Source organism: Glandiceps talaboti, chromosome 22 (assembly GCF_964340395.1).
Source record: "Glandiceps talaboti chromosome 22, keGlaTala1.1, whole genome shotgun sequence".
Taxonomy (NCBI): Eukaryota; Metazoa; Hemichordata; class Enteropneusta; family Spengelidae; genus Glandiceps; species Glandiceps talaboti.
The window spans coordinates 4,916,915-4,931,743 of NC_135570.1; the positions used below are offsets into that span (position 1 = coordinate 4,916,915).

The 14,829-nt window shown below is 36.1% G+C and overlaps 1 protein-coding gene across 2 annotated transcripts in view; it reads right to left on the bottom strand.

Annotated features, from left to right (window-relative positions):
- Positions 1-1,634: 1,634 nt before the first annotated feature.
- The window catches only part of LOC144452104 (adhesion G protein-coupled receptor L2-like), a 111,807-nt gene continuing 98,612 nt past the window's right edge, over positions 1,635-14,829 (bottom strand). For both annotated transcript variants that reach the window (XM_078143117.1, XM_078143116.1), the window contains 3 exons: positions 12,307-12,433; positions 6,228-6,521; positions 1,635-2,812 (listed from right to left, as the gene is read on the bottom strand). In XM_078143117.1, coding sequence (XP_077999243.1) covers positions 2,732-2,812; positions 6,228-6,521; positions 12,307-12,433 — 502 coding nt within the window. In that variant the 3' untranslated portion in view covers positions 1,635-2,731. The remainder of the gene's footprint in view (positions 2,813-6,227; positions 6,522-12,306; positions 12,434-14,829) is intronic.

The window sequence follows — 14,829 nt, forward strand, 5'->3', positions numbered from 1 at the left end:
AAATCTTGGAAAAGCCAGATCAGATCAAACCAGATCAAACGACCCCTCCCAAACGTACAGGGCTAACACCATGTGCTCTCATCCAAGCCAAAGTTCATAATGACAAATACAATTGATGGGAATATGTGTTCCTGAAGTGCCACATGGTTAACATGGATTGGCCAATCACTGGTCTATTGCTCAGAATGACATGCTAATTTGTGAACACTTCCTCAAACCCAATTGGCCAATTTGAGACCTCACACAGGTGTGTCTGCTGCCCATACAAAATCACAATCTTTCGAACACACTCAGTAGTGAGAGGATTCGTCTTGTTCATGGTGTTACTCTGTTGCATTTAACTATATTTGGCCGACATTGATCTTTAATAATTATATGTCTTTAAACATTTGATTGCTGTGAACGTGGTGTAAGCTGGTTAATGAACTCGAGTCGGTCTAAAGTGCAGATATTGCATGCATTAACCTCGTGCTCCGCAGAGCTGTTCTCTAGTTCATTAACCATTACGTATTAGGTGCACTGTGTGTTTTTCCTTCAGACATTTTAATCGGCTTTGTTTTTTTATATTCGTCAGCTTACAGTGTTTAATGTTGAATTTGTTACGTATTTTATTTGCAGAGGACTTCGTTTGAGAGGTATATACTAAATAAATGAATAAAATAAATAAATAGGTAATTAAATAAATGAAAAATATGTCTACATATATACAGTTCGACAATGTTTTTACACGTTGTGTCATAGTGACAGTACATGACAATAGGTGGTACACTATTATATGAATGATAAACTTTATCAATCTACATGTCGATAAATTAATACATTGAAAAATTCTCCTTTTGAAATTACTTCCCTTTATGTGATTTGTTCTCAAACCCACGAATATAACCAATATAAACAGTTAACTTGGGACTTAACTTTCAGTTGATATATTTTCCTTGACACCAAGAACCTATGCAATTATGAATATTTGGAGTCAATCTTTTCAATCAACAGAAGTAGAACTGGGTTCTGAACCCAATCCTTTGTGTAGTTCTTAATATTTCATATCCACACACATAAGTAGTTGTTTAATTTTATAAAATACGTCACTTTTGGTTTTACGTCATAAACATTTATTCCACTCTTGACGAGGATTGACACTAATGCAAAATAATTTCTACAATGCACGCGATTTTCCTTCACATAAGCATTACTTTTTTTGTTCACCGTTGCTGACATTAAACTTCGCAGATAACATTAGAGTACTCTTGTTACAAGTACAATCACGCAACCTGAAACAAAACGTTGCCTTGCTTGAAAAAATATTACCCACAGTGCTACATTTTATTGACTGGCTCAAGAAGAATCTTCCCAACATTACTAGTAACATTTTTGTTGTACCAGACGATAAAATGTAGCAAATCGATATTCTGCATGAGCGGGTTGAAACCCTTCCGCGGGACCCCATTTCGGCAAAAACAATGCAACATTCAAGGGTTAAAGATTTTCTCTCCTCGCTAGCCACCACACCCCCCCCCCTCCGCCTCACAACTTTGCACCCCTTCTGGGGTGCGGATACAGTATATGTCTGGTGTTTCATTCTTCATACTCTTCTTGTCATTCAAATAACACTACTATGATGCAAGATACAAGGGAAATATTTCTTTATTTACAAATAAGCACTAGGTCGAGTCAAAATCTGTATGTTCATTCTAATATTTTAAAAACTAAAAAAAATGCATAGAGAAAAAACACCAATCCAGAATGTTTGCATTACTGTCCCTGCTAACCAGATGTGTTATAATAAAAGTCAGTTTACATGAAAACGGCCGGTTGACAGTTCACGTTGCCGTACGGTTGTGTCCCGGGGGTTGTGTGTTCTGTTACAAACATGCCTTGTCAATATCTCGCGGTGGGTGGACTTGCGCGATCACAGAAACAAGTGTTATTATTTTACCTCGTGAACCAGAACGTCGACAAAATAATTACTAGCATTGTTACATTTTATCGTCTGGGCGGGCTCGACGACAATGTAATCATAGTTGTAACATTTTAATTTTAGGCGTGTCTAATCCAAAGGTAGTTCTCGCAAATAAACTGTAGCAATGTTGAGATTCTTTGTCTAGCCAGACTATGAAATGTAGCAATGTTAGTAAGATTTCTATCAAGTCAGTCGACGTTAGGCTATTTCAGGTTAACTGGCTTCTATTGTGTCTATAATTTAGAGAAGTATACAATGTACTATAGAGATATCTTCTAAGTGACAATGTAACTTGCATATATACATGAATTTTTAAACATATTCGTCATTACTTTGCCTACGTCAATCTTCACAAATATTAAAATGTACCATACCAATCCTTTACAATGCCACGTGACATTTTTTGTGGCGACTTTTTTTTTGACAGAATAAAAATGTTTTGAAGCAAAATACGTGATATCTGGTCATGGGTACGTGTCTACGAATCGATAAAGATTTGTACCACTATATTGCACAAGGTATCGATGACAATTGCTACAAATCTTGATGAAGTCTCAACTCTAGGTTTACTGCGCATGCACTAGTAGATCCAGATAGTGACGTCACAGTCGTTGTCCGGGAGTTGATTTGAACAATAATTCATATTTAATAAAATTTATTTCTTGAAATACAAATTTAATCCATTGTATAAACTTTCGCTGCCTTGAAGTAGCAAAGTAATGAGTCTGTTTACTGCGCATGAGCAGTGGATTTTGTCATGATTTTGACTCGTCAAACACTTGTTACCAATTCTTCGCTGAACTCTACGGATGCTAAGTCAGACCTTGCAGCTGCCGACCGGTTTCTCATCTCCTGTTGATGAAAAAAGGAGCAATTTATCACTCAAAAACTCACACTTTGGAGAAATTTGCATATATTGTATCGGATGAAGTCGTTGCTCTGAATAATTTTTCATTGAGCCACCTTTAAGCTCATATTGAATATAAAGCTGTCCACTCAGAGTATCTGATTTTAAAATCAAGTGTCACCAAAACCGTATACTTATGGTCCATAGCCAGGTTATCGTGTTTTGAACAATTTCTAACATCCTTCATAATTCTGACGCAATAGGTCTTGAAGTTCAACATTCAACCCCACCCCACTCCACCCCATCCCATCCCACTCTACTCCACTCCGCCCCACTCCAACCTAAGCATGCACACACACACACACACACACACACACACACACACATATACACACAAAGACACACAGAAAATTCAGAGTACAGTTGCAAACGGTGACGAGAAATTATATAATATAATCTAATTGGAGAGAGAAACTGAAAAATAATGAGAAATATAATTTACAAGAATGAGATATTGAAAAAAGTAGGATACACCATTGGGCCCAATTTCAGTCAGACTGAAAATCACAATCCTTAACATTTCTCCAAAGTTTGCCACATGAAGTTTGATCATGGTCCTTTTGAAATAATAAAAAGGAATTTGGAGTTCGCCGTCTTATTTCAAGCAAATTGATAATCTTATGTTTTCCCATAGAGTTAACTCGGTATTCGACGGCCATATTGGATTCCAAAATGTGTTCATTTTGATTTACTTTCTATTTTTTAAAAATGTATGCGCCATTTGTTCTTGATTACTAACTGAGAATGGGTTGGAATTTTCTTAAAAACAGTACAGTAAAAGTTTAAAATTGTTATTTCCGAGGAGTATAGTGTGTTAAGACGTCAAATATGTTGTTTATAGAATGGCATTAAATATACAATGTATCTCCTTTAAAACCTTAGCTTCACATTTTATATTTAAGTGTTTGGGTGCTGAGAAACTAAGCAAGTAGAGCTAAGATAAGGACCGGCATTATTTATAACTGATAGGGTTTAAGTCCCGCAGTAGAAGCACCAGTGGCTCGGTTAAAATCACGAGTACGTGTCTCAAATTTTTAAACTAGCAGATAGAGACATTTCTTTTATAAGCTTTCTATTTCGTAAAGAATCAATCCTGACGTCAGTGAGTGGGAAAAGAACACTATGGGTTATGAAAGCCGCTACCTGGAGTCATTAATCCCGACGCTATAGCTGACACATTGGACAATACATGCCTTGTCGATGTATAGATAGTTGAACGACCAAACTGGCGTATATCGAGCTTCTTATTATCTGAACAGACAGTGTGTCATCTTAACTTGAAGAGTTCGTCCGAAAATATGTCAGGTTTTGAGAGAGTTCAGCTTCTTCGACAATTACAAACAGTCTGACTCAAGCGTATTAACCCTTCGCATCACTCTTCACAAATAACTAGCGTTGCTATCAAATAGTGTTATTTTCAGAGATGGAAAACGTCAAGCAAACTAATACTGAGCCATTATTTTGCTGCGTTCTCACGGGACATATAATGGCACAGTGAATGATATGCCGTGTCCCACGGCCCCATTCCAATATCAGCTTTTCCTTGGACCTCCGCATGTTTGCTTTCCGTCGCCATCAATTTCATTCAGAGCTTCTGTGTTAAGGATCTGTTCACGCTTATCAAGTTTGACAGCAAAAGTATTGAATGTAAATTATTTAGAAATACTTCTGATAACGCTACTGTAACAACGTTGGTGCATTGAAAGTTTACACCTCTGGCATGATTATGCACTTCTTAACGTTTGCATGATGATTTGTAGGCTTATCTCTCAGGATAAGATTGAGGCGAGAGTAATTCTAATTCGTAGGAGAGGTTAAACCACACACACACTTTCTCTTATCTTTTCTTGGATAAAGAGAATCTCGAATTAATTTAAGTCGTGAGATGAATTTTATCAAAACCATTTGCACAATATTTTGAGGTGGATGGGAGTGAATACAAATTATAAGCCGTGACTATATAAAATAGAACGTGGTATCACCAGTACAGGAAAGAGAATAGCAGGATATTATGTATGGTTTAGATTGATAATAGTTTGAAGAATTTCATTTGCTGGAATGTACAAGGAAAAATACTCCTTACAGTTCTACAGTTTTTGTTTTATCTTTCTGGGATAATTTGGATTATGCTTCACCTTGCATTTTTACTCACAAGTCGTCATTTTGTTTGAATTCTTTGATATGTTTAAAAAAAATTCTTTAATGTATTTTCTAAATAAAAGGAAAATGTGCAACACACGGGCCAATAGAAAGAAATTACCATGATAATTTTGTTTTTAATTTCTTCAAACTTTGCTATTTGACAGCTTGTTTCGACTTGAATTTGGGGGTTCACCATCATCTTGTTATCAAATCTACAATATGTCTCGGCCAACTCTTTTTCTCCAAAAACTTTCATAAAAGGAATTAATCGGCAAATTTGACGTCGAATACAGCACCGGATTGGAAAATACGTAAAAGATCATTGCCACTTCATACTCAATCACCGCCATCTTTTGTTTGATAATTCATTATTTCTTTCCTCCAACTAAGTGAAACGCATCATAAAATCATTTTTGTGTCTATTCAAAACTTTGCAAGGTGACCCCCGGATTTTTTTCTTGAGTGTAACTGAGAAAAGGTTAGCGTTTTCTTGAACAAAGTATTATATAATGTAAATATTAAAGCACATTTTTAGTTTAACATTTTGCATTAACCTTAGACGTCAAACGTTTCTTATATATCAGCTAACGTGGCAGATTATTTGTGAACGGTGTGCTGCAGTGTGAATGTTAATTGTTTGGGCATTGGACACCAACTTTGAACTATAATTGGTTATCAATAGAAAAATATGACGGATGAACAAAAAAATGCTATTGATTTTCATCTTACACTAGTAACAATTATCACCTAAAATGTACCAATTTATGCACTTCTCAAGTATTCAAAGAAAAGGTAAACCAGGCCGAAACACAAAAAAAGTTTGGAGTCAGTGTGACTAGTGAAAAATCCAACAACCGTTTAAAACCAAAAATAAACATATCTCATTTTACTATTTACTAGGCAAGCAACCACCCCAGCCTTCAATCATCAAAAGTCAAATGCAGTCAAACATAAGACAGTAATAAGAAAAGTAGAACACGTCATACTATTACTATTTATATGTCCCTTTTCTTTCTTCAATAAAGCAACTTTCTGAGAATGCTTAGAATAGACTTTTTTAAGTTGTTCAGAAATATATGATGGGAGGATTAACTTGTTGTTGAATTTCCTGTAAAATTAGCACCAAAACAGTAGAAAGGGTTATTAGTGGAATGTATAATTCTATAAATATCCAAGTAAATTTACGACCTACAAATAGAAAGATGAACGGATACTCACGAAATGATTAGTACTGTTGTTAATTCCACCACCACTACCACCACCACCGCCTGAAACGCTGCCGCTACCTCCACTACCAGAAGCCAAGCTACCACTGGCATGGCCTGCCTCCACAGCAGCAGGGGGATCTCGATTCCTTTTGGAAGAAGGTGATGTTGGAGTGCGTTTGTAAACGCTGTACTTTGTAGAGAAAGACGGGGATGACACGGCGAGTCCTAAACGAGCTCGGCGTTCTCGAAGAGCCGTGGCCACCTCTCCATTTAACACGCAAAAGAAAACAAAGAAAAAAGACCCCTGCAGACAAAGAAGAACATAACGATTATTTAAAAGATTTTCATGTCATAGTGGTGTAAATAACTCAACCAGTACTGAGGATGTACAGCAATAACATAACCTACCCCGACACAAACAAAAAGGGTCGGAGTGGCGTTTGTTAAAGGGGAATGCAACTCCAAGAAAGAGGTATCACCAGAAACTTTGGGTTCTAGAGACTCATTCATGATTTCACACCATATACATTTTTCTAGATTGCCAGGAAACATCAAGCTGAAACCTTTCACCAGGTTTACTCATATACCGTTGGTAGAGGGTCTATGGTTTACTCTAGCAATGGTCACTCTTACATTCACAGCTCTTAGCGGACATGAATATGTATCAGATGAACAGTGCATATTCGTGACTAGCTGAAGGTACTAAGCACTTAGGACTCATGAATATTCATTGTTCATCTATTGCACATTCATGTCTGCTAAGTCCCGTGAGGCCAACAGTGTATTAAAACAAAACAAGCCAATGAACAAGAGTTTCAAGTTGGTGTTTATTGGCAATCGAGCGAAACTTATGTGAGGTCAAATGATGACATGACTCCATAGAGAACAAAGTTTATGTAAATACCTTTATTTCCTGGAGTGGCGTTTCCCCTTTAATGTTTTTCGTACGGTGTAAAATAATGATAACTGAGGATGTAGTGCAAGCCACAATATAATGTCAAGTGATACACTGTAAAGGCTTACTCTCTGTTTAAAGTTTACATTGGGCTTTGCTTCTCCTAACCTGTATATAACACACTATATTTTATCATTGTAGTAGTCAATCCTTTTTTGTTAACTTTCAATAATTTATGTTTACATCGTGTTCATCCTCATTAAACACGAGGCATGTTCTTTATTTATTGAAATTTACTGTGTTTATTGATATATATTGCCGCGGCTTCTAAATGCTCTGACATACACGTTTTAATGAAGCTATTATGTGTTTGATATGTAGTGTCATGTAGGTCTTTAAAGTAAAGTATAACAAAGTGCATTTATCTGTTCTTTGTATTCAGCTTGCTAACACTTAAATACTTGCATAAAACAATTGCAACGATTGAATTGGCCTACGTGTCGATGCATACCTTCAAAGGCACTGAAATCGGCTTCTGGCGTTATTACCAAAACTCAAAAATTTGTCAGTGACATTTTAGTGCAGACTCAGTTACGTCATAAATTTATGCTATGCCTAAATACTAGTAGAAGGTTTGAGTGTTGGTAATAACAAGTGGCATAGCTGAGTATGCTTTAGTAAGCAGAACAGCGAACACCACGAGCAACTTTCAATGCACTGTGACAGCAAAATATCACCCCCTCCCACATCATGAAAATAGTTAGTGCCCCCTTCACGAATTATTGTAGTATGGATAGGACAGTACATGCATTTGATAAAATGTGACATCACGACTCATTTAATTCACAGATTAAAATTATAGAAAATACCGAAACGTATCACGTGATCGAATGTTATGTGTTTTTACAGCAATTTGTCCATTTTCTGCAACTTAAGTGACAGTATTCATCATACGAGTATAGCCCTTCGTTTTCTTCATGAAAATTATTTTTAAAAAATCAAATAAAAAATTATATCCAGAACTCATGTGCACGGGTAGATATATCAGTTTGAAATTTCATTAAAATGTTGCAGTACGTAAATGAGCCCTGTAGACTACGAATCGTCAATGAAATAGTCATTTGAAGATCAACCGCTTAACCAGAATGGTGTGACTCGGCAAATTTGTCATGGAAACGAGACATTTTAAAGAACAAATCGGCAAAACGTGTACATTTGAAATGTTGAGATTATTCATTGAATTTGTATAATTTATATTATTCTAGTAAAGAGCAAATAGGGAAGAAGTGCCAAAAAAGTTACAGAAAAAAATTGCGGGAGTATTTTTGGTGGGAGGGAATGTACTTTGTATTGGAGTTTGAATATTATATTACACATGCTTCTCGACCTAGCTAAATAACTCTTCAGTTTGTTTACGACCATCATTTAGAAAGACTTGTCGCTGTAGAAAGTGTCAGTAATTCGACTTTTCAAAGAATCAAGCACGTTTTCACACGACAGCATATTGCCTGTGACGGTTTTAACCTGTGTGTTTTGTTAGTTTTAATCTGTATATTCTATCAAGGACACAAAACGAATGACTTTAAACCACCTCCAGTTTGATTAGTCCATAAAAATAACACTGAAGAGTTGTGAAAAGACATCAAAACACAAATGTCATCTGAGTCAACTTATGTTTTATTTGATGACACCCATTCCTGTAATTAGCTTGCATAGTTGAGTATTCAATAATGACTCCAAGCATATTGTCCATTTGTGTGTTTTCCTTTTATTTCCACACACCACGTTGCAGCTTATTTCAATGAATTCGTCTTCTTTACATTTAGTGAAGACTGAGTATTGTTTCGTATAAACTTTTAAATCCCCACCCAAAAACAAATCCTAGAATTTTCAAAATTAATTGCGCTTACTCCCCCTTACAAAAATGGTTGATCTTCATTGTGTGGTTTAGTTAGACTACTTGGTTTAGGTCAAATTTCCTGATGCTTAACACATTTCCTTTTTCGCAATATCATCTCCATTTGTAAGTTACTGACAAGCAGTAAAAGCAGTTATGCCCTTAATTCATTACAATTTGACATTGCTGTCACAGCGGCAACATCAACTGAGAAAGACTCAACTTATTGGCGTTGTATATTCACACACTGACTGTGTTATCTTTAATAATTAACCTTTCTAATAAAATTGAGAAATACTCTCATGTCCCTGAGAGAAGGCGAACCCTATCTTAACTGATAAAGGCTTTTAGTGGAATTCTATCAAAGCGTACCGGGGGACTGAATGGCCGTGCAGGTACCAATCCACATTTCATAAACATGAAAATGCGATAAAGAATGTAACTTCCTCATTTCAAAGACTGTTGCTGAGGCGGTCTTAAAACGATATTATCAGCTACAAAAGAACTGTTTCCGCTCCTTCACGTTATGGAAGACATTAAATCTCATATGTATTGGAGAGCTTTTATCTCTGTTTTTTGACTGCATTTTGATGAAGAAACAAGGTTCATCTCAATAAAGTAGCATCGTTGCTTTATTGAATCCGCTAACGATCAGATATGGTTGTTTGACTTTTACGCTTTCTTTACGAAGATATATGAGCGTGGAAAACATGATCACCGACAGCCCTGTAAAAATACGCACTTTTAAAAAAAAAAAATTATTAAAACATAAGTAATCTTGATTTCCAAGTGGTGTTGTTGAAGACTAGATTGATTCAAAAAACGTCCCGTTTTATTTTCATTTGCGAATATACATTCCATGTGATTCTCTCATTTACTGAGATGCAAAACATGTTGGCAGACGACAATTTATGTGCTGTCGAAAAGAGGAAACATAAAGATCGCGTTATCAAGGGAAAGACAGCCATATAAAATATCTAGGACTTTGATGTGTATTCATCAGGACATATTGCCCGGGTATCATTAAGCTCAGGCCCGGTTTAATTATAGGCAAACGATGACATTATCTTTTGGGCGCCGTAATTTTTACTGTTAATTTAAATAAATTGCTTTAGCTGAGACTCTGATTGAAAAACCGATACTAACAAGTCAGGCAAGAAATAACAACCAATTGAATTAGCCCTGTGGTAAGATGAAGCTGTTAGACAACCAAAGACAGATGTTGTCCTTTCTTCACAATATGTCACTTTCCCGCCATTTCTAGCCAGGGCAGAAGTGGTGACTTAATGACTTGTTATGTATTGTGTTTAGTAATAACTTGTTCATCTCTAGACAGGCCAGCTTATAAGCACACTTTTCGACACACTCCTATAACACTAGAGCGATGTATCCAGACTGTTTCCATACACAACTTTTATTGTGACGAGGGATTTCATTTTCCCGCTCTTTCTGTTAGATTAGCTATAGTTTTTTGTTTCTTCAAAAGTCAACCTAATCATTCCGATTTAACCAACGCTAGTCTAAGGATACTATATTTTTCGTATTACTTCTAGGGAGATTCTTGTAAAATTTACATATTTTTCAAAGTGTTTTCTTTTTTGGTCTTTGGTCTTTTGATTCGCTCTACGATGTGTGTCACGGTCCATGATTTATAATTAACATACACTAGAACCCAGTTCAGTAGAAAGAAAACGTCGTCTGGCATGGCTTGTCAGATATCCTACTAAAATTGCTACATTTTATTGTCTGGCTTGCCAAAAAATTCTAACTGAAACCGTGCAATGTCCTGGCACTGCAAACACTGCAGTAAGATTGTCACATTTTATTCGATTGACAAAATCTTTTATGAAAAACTATTACATTATTGTTACATTTTACATGATTTGTCGACTATGGGCTAAGATAATGGTAGCTCGCCCACAACAAAATGTAGCAATATAATGTTGGTAAGGTTGTTGTCATACCAACTGATGAAAAGAAAACAGTGTAATGGAATGGTTTTTGTTGCCGAGCTGGATGATAAAATGGCAAATTTGACAAAATGTTTCAATTTTCGACCATCCTGTTTTCACTTTTATTCATGTCAAGTTTCCAGTCGTCAACTTCTGACGAGAAAAAGCCTTGTTTTGTACACCTCTGACGTATATTATTGTGTTTTGGGCGACCGACATTAAATGTCATTTCTTAAATTTATCCTTTGATGGGGTTTAAATATTCTGATTTATTTCATCAAATTGGAATAAAAAAACTAACACCGGAGGAAGAAAAAAAGTACAGTATATGCATGTAGCAATTTATAAATATACAATTTTCGCGCCAAAAACCCATCTCAAACACATTTAGTCGTCTGACAGATTTTCCATCACGCGTTTGAAGGTGACTCAATTAGTATGATGGCCCTTCGCTCTCTAATCAATCGTGTCCTTACTAGGATATTTCTCTGACTAATAAAGACGTAATTTCTTAAAAGAACGCTTTAAATTCCATATGGCGTCAAACGTTTTGTGCAAACGCTCTGGGAATAGTTGGCCGACACCGAAACTTAATGACAAAGTTATCCAAATTGATTGGATTATTCTAACCTTCTGTCTGATCTGAAAACACTCATTAGGGAAAGACGGATCATAAAAGAATGCTACTTATACTATAAGTCTAAATATATGAATAGATTTAAACGTATTTCAAACATAACGAAATGCTCCCCATATCTTTAGCTGCCCATAAGGAAATGTCCCCTTAAAATGGCTATTTTTTGGGATTTTGAATTCATAAATTAACTTCATCATGGTTTCCTACTTGAAAAATCCGAATGTGAAACTACATATGTCAGGCCCTCGTTAAAGCTCAATAAATTGTAAAAGATTAATAAATATGTAAAATCTTTGTTATTGTACGTACAATAACAAACTTTTTATACATTTTTTTAGTTGTTTCCATTTTTGAATTTCAGAAATACCTACAAAGAGCAAGATTGCACTAATCCACACACTTTACTTTTATTTCCCCGGTACAGTTACTGGTATTATCAACAACACACGTGTCTAAATGATGTGTTTTGGTTGGTAGATTTGATCCTGACGTCAGTGGGATTCGCCCATTGCAGCCATTCTTAATTTCAAACCTTGTCCAGAACGTTTAAAGTTTAAAGTGAAGCCATTGTACGGTCTACATATGAACACACGACACAAATGCGAGAATTTTAAAAAACAGATGAAAGATTGATTATCAATCTATTTGTAAAGATCATTTAAGACCAGTTGACACAATGAGTGTAGTTCAAAGTTCAAAGTCACATACCTGGAGTATAACAAAGAAGGCGTACAACACTTGCAAAATTATTCCAACCATTTTCACGGAGACAAAAGCAAACGCCCAGGATATCATAATAAGTGTTATCTGAACCCAGCATCCCTTACAGTGATTACTGCAAAGTAAAATATAAAAACAGAACTTTTTAAAGCTGCACTAGTTTGTAACTGGAGTACTATATTATCTAACATACAACGAACAATGTAGTCACTGAATATTCTGGAAAAAAAATTAGACATTGTACGTATTAACTAGAGGTTGATTGTATTCATAATTAGTACAGTCACAGGTTGGAAAGGCTTTTGATGGAAGTGAATTCTGACGTCATACAAATAAGTCAAATTCAACGAGGGGGGTCAAAACTTAGGAGAGTATTAAGCTTGCATCGCGTTTGTCACCAAATAAACAGCACTTCACTAGGACATACGCATGCGTATCTGACGACAACTGAAATTTATAACAGAGGTGAAATATCATCAATCTACAGAGAACACCAGTCTAGGAAATATAGACACTTTAAGTTCTGGACTGAGAGTAGTTTCACGATTTTACATCACAGAAATTTCAAGATACCAGGAAACATCAAATTGAAACTCTATTTCATTGTTCTAGGAGTGGTCCACTATTGTTGGTCATTGGGACTTTGCAGACATGCATAATTAGTACATTCCGATAAATAGACATGAATATAAATTGTTCATCTAATACGATGCCATACCATACCATACAATACCATACCATGCCATGTTTGTTTATGAGGTATGCTGGTATATCATGTAATGTGGTACAGATGATTATATGTATATAAAGGAAGGACGATGATGCCATGGTAACAAAAGTACAACTACGAAGATGAAGATGACGGTGGTGACGAATATAATGTACATGATTGTGGGTAATACAGTGACTGTTTGTGATGGTGATTGTGTGATGATTATGACGGTGGTTTTATTATTGTTGTTGTTGGGGGGGGGGGGGTGTCCGTGGCGGTGCTGGTAGTGTGATGGAGAGGTACTACAGCTGGTGGTGGTGGTGGTGCTGCTGTTGCGCGCACGCATGCGTGATGACAGTGGCAGTGGTGGTGATGATGGTGGTGGTGGTGATGAGATGATGATGATGATGATGATGATGATGATGATGATGATGATGATGATGATGATGATGATGATGATAATGAAATCGATATCGATATTAAAGGTGGAGTGGAAGGGATAAGGAAGTCCTATAGAATAAGAGGAACGGTATCGATGCCAAGGACGTTTGTGGCGGCAACTACTCAGAAGCCGGAATAACGAAAAGTGTCTTCAGTAAAATTTAATATTTTGCTAAGAGCTTTATTAGGGGATAACTCTTAGAATTATAACACACTTCCGTTTACAGCAAATCTGTTTTTTTGAAAATGGTCACGGTTTCTTCCTACTGCATTATAAACTTCGATTATACTGTAATCGCTTTATTGCCGTTCGCCATTTGTAGCAGTTCTACCTACTTACGTTCAACAATAAAATATACATACAGAAAGAAGCAAGTTTGACGGTTGTGACTTCTTTTATAATTCACTCGTCCAATAATAAGTTCATATGTCCTTTGGCTGATATTACAGTAACAATACGATTAGTCATCAATAGGTTTATTGTGAGCGTAGGAAATCTATACTATTGGGGCATAGATGACATTTACGCTGCAAAATATCAACCGTATTTTTACGATACATCACCCTAAAGAAAATGTGCTATGTCTGGGTTTTTCTCATTACAAAATGTGTGACTGCATCCTGTTATATGTTCATTCTCTGTCACATATTTTATTCATGAATGAAAATTACAAGTGCCTTGAGACAATAATAATGAGACAAAGACTGCCTTCGGTGATGCAGGCTTGAAGACACATCCATTGTTCGAATCGGAAGACCCTGTTCAGACTACAATGTTGCTTTTGTCGTTCACAAGTGCGTGTTTTCTATCAAACTAATTAAGTTTAAAGCTTTTCAAAAATTTACAACGTTTCAATCAAATTTAGTTTCGTAACTAATTGAATATGTAGGTTTAAAAGGTTAGTGTACTTCAAGTTGTATTCTTATGCTCACAACTTTATCGTTTCGTGACCTCGTGCAAGTGGTGGTGGGAGGAGGGGGGGGGGGGCTTTAAAACGTCAATCTGTGACGTATGTGGACGATTTCATCGGTAGGAGTATCGATGCAAAACGCAAAAGCGTTGTGAAACCGAGAATGTTTCTCGAAACTTTGAGTACGGGAATAATGTTTGCAGCTGTGAAAGTGATGAATTTACTTAATCTTGCAAAATGGTCGGTTTTTATTGTGAGTATGTCATATTTAGGTAGTCTTAAAGCAAACACTATCTGTACGCGCTGTAAGGTTATTATACACACTGCAATGTATAAAAACAAAACAGTCCTTCCCGGGTCAGGGTTTAGAGAGAACGTCGAACATGGTACTGGTATATACATATCCGTGCCTGACATAATAAAATACAAATGAACTACAATATACTA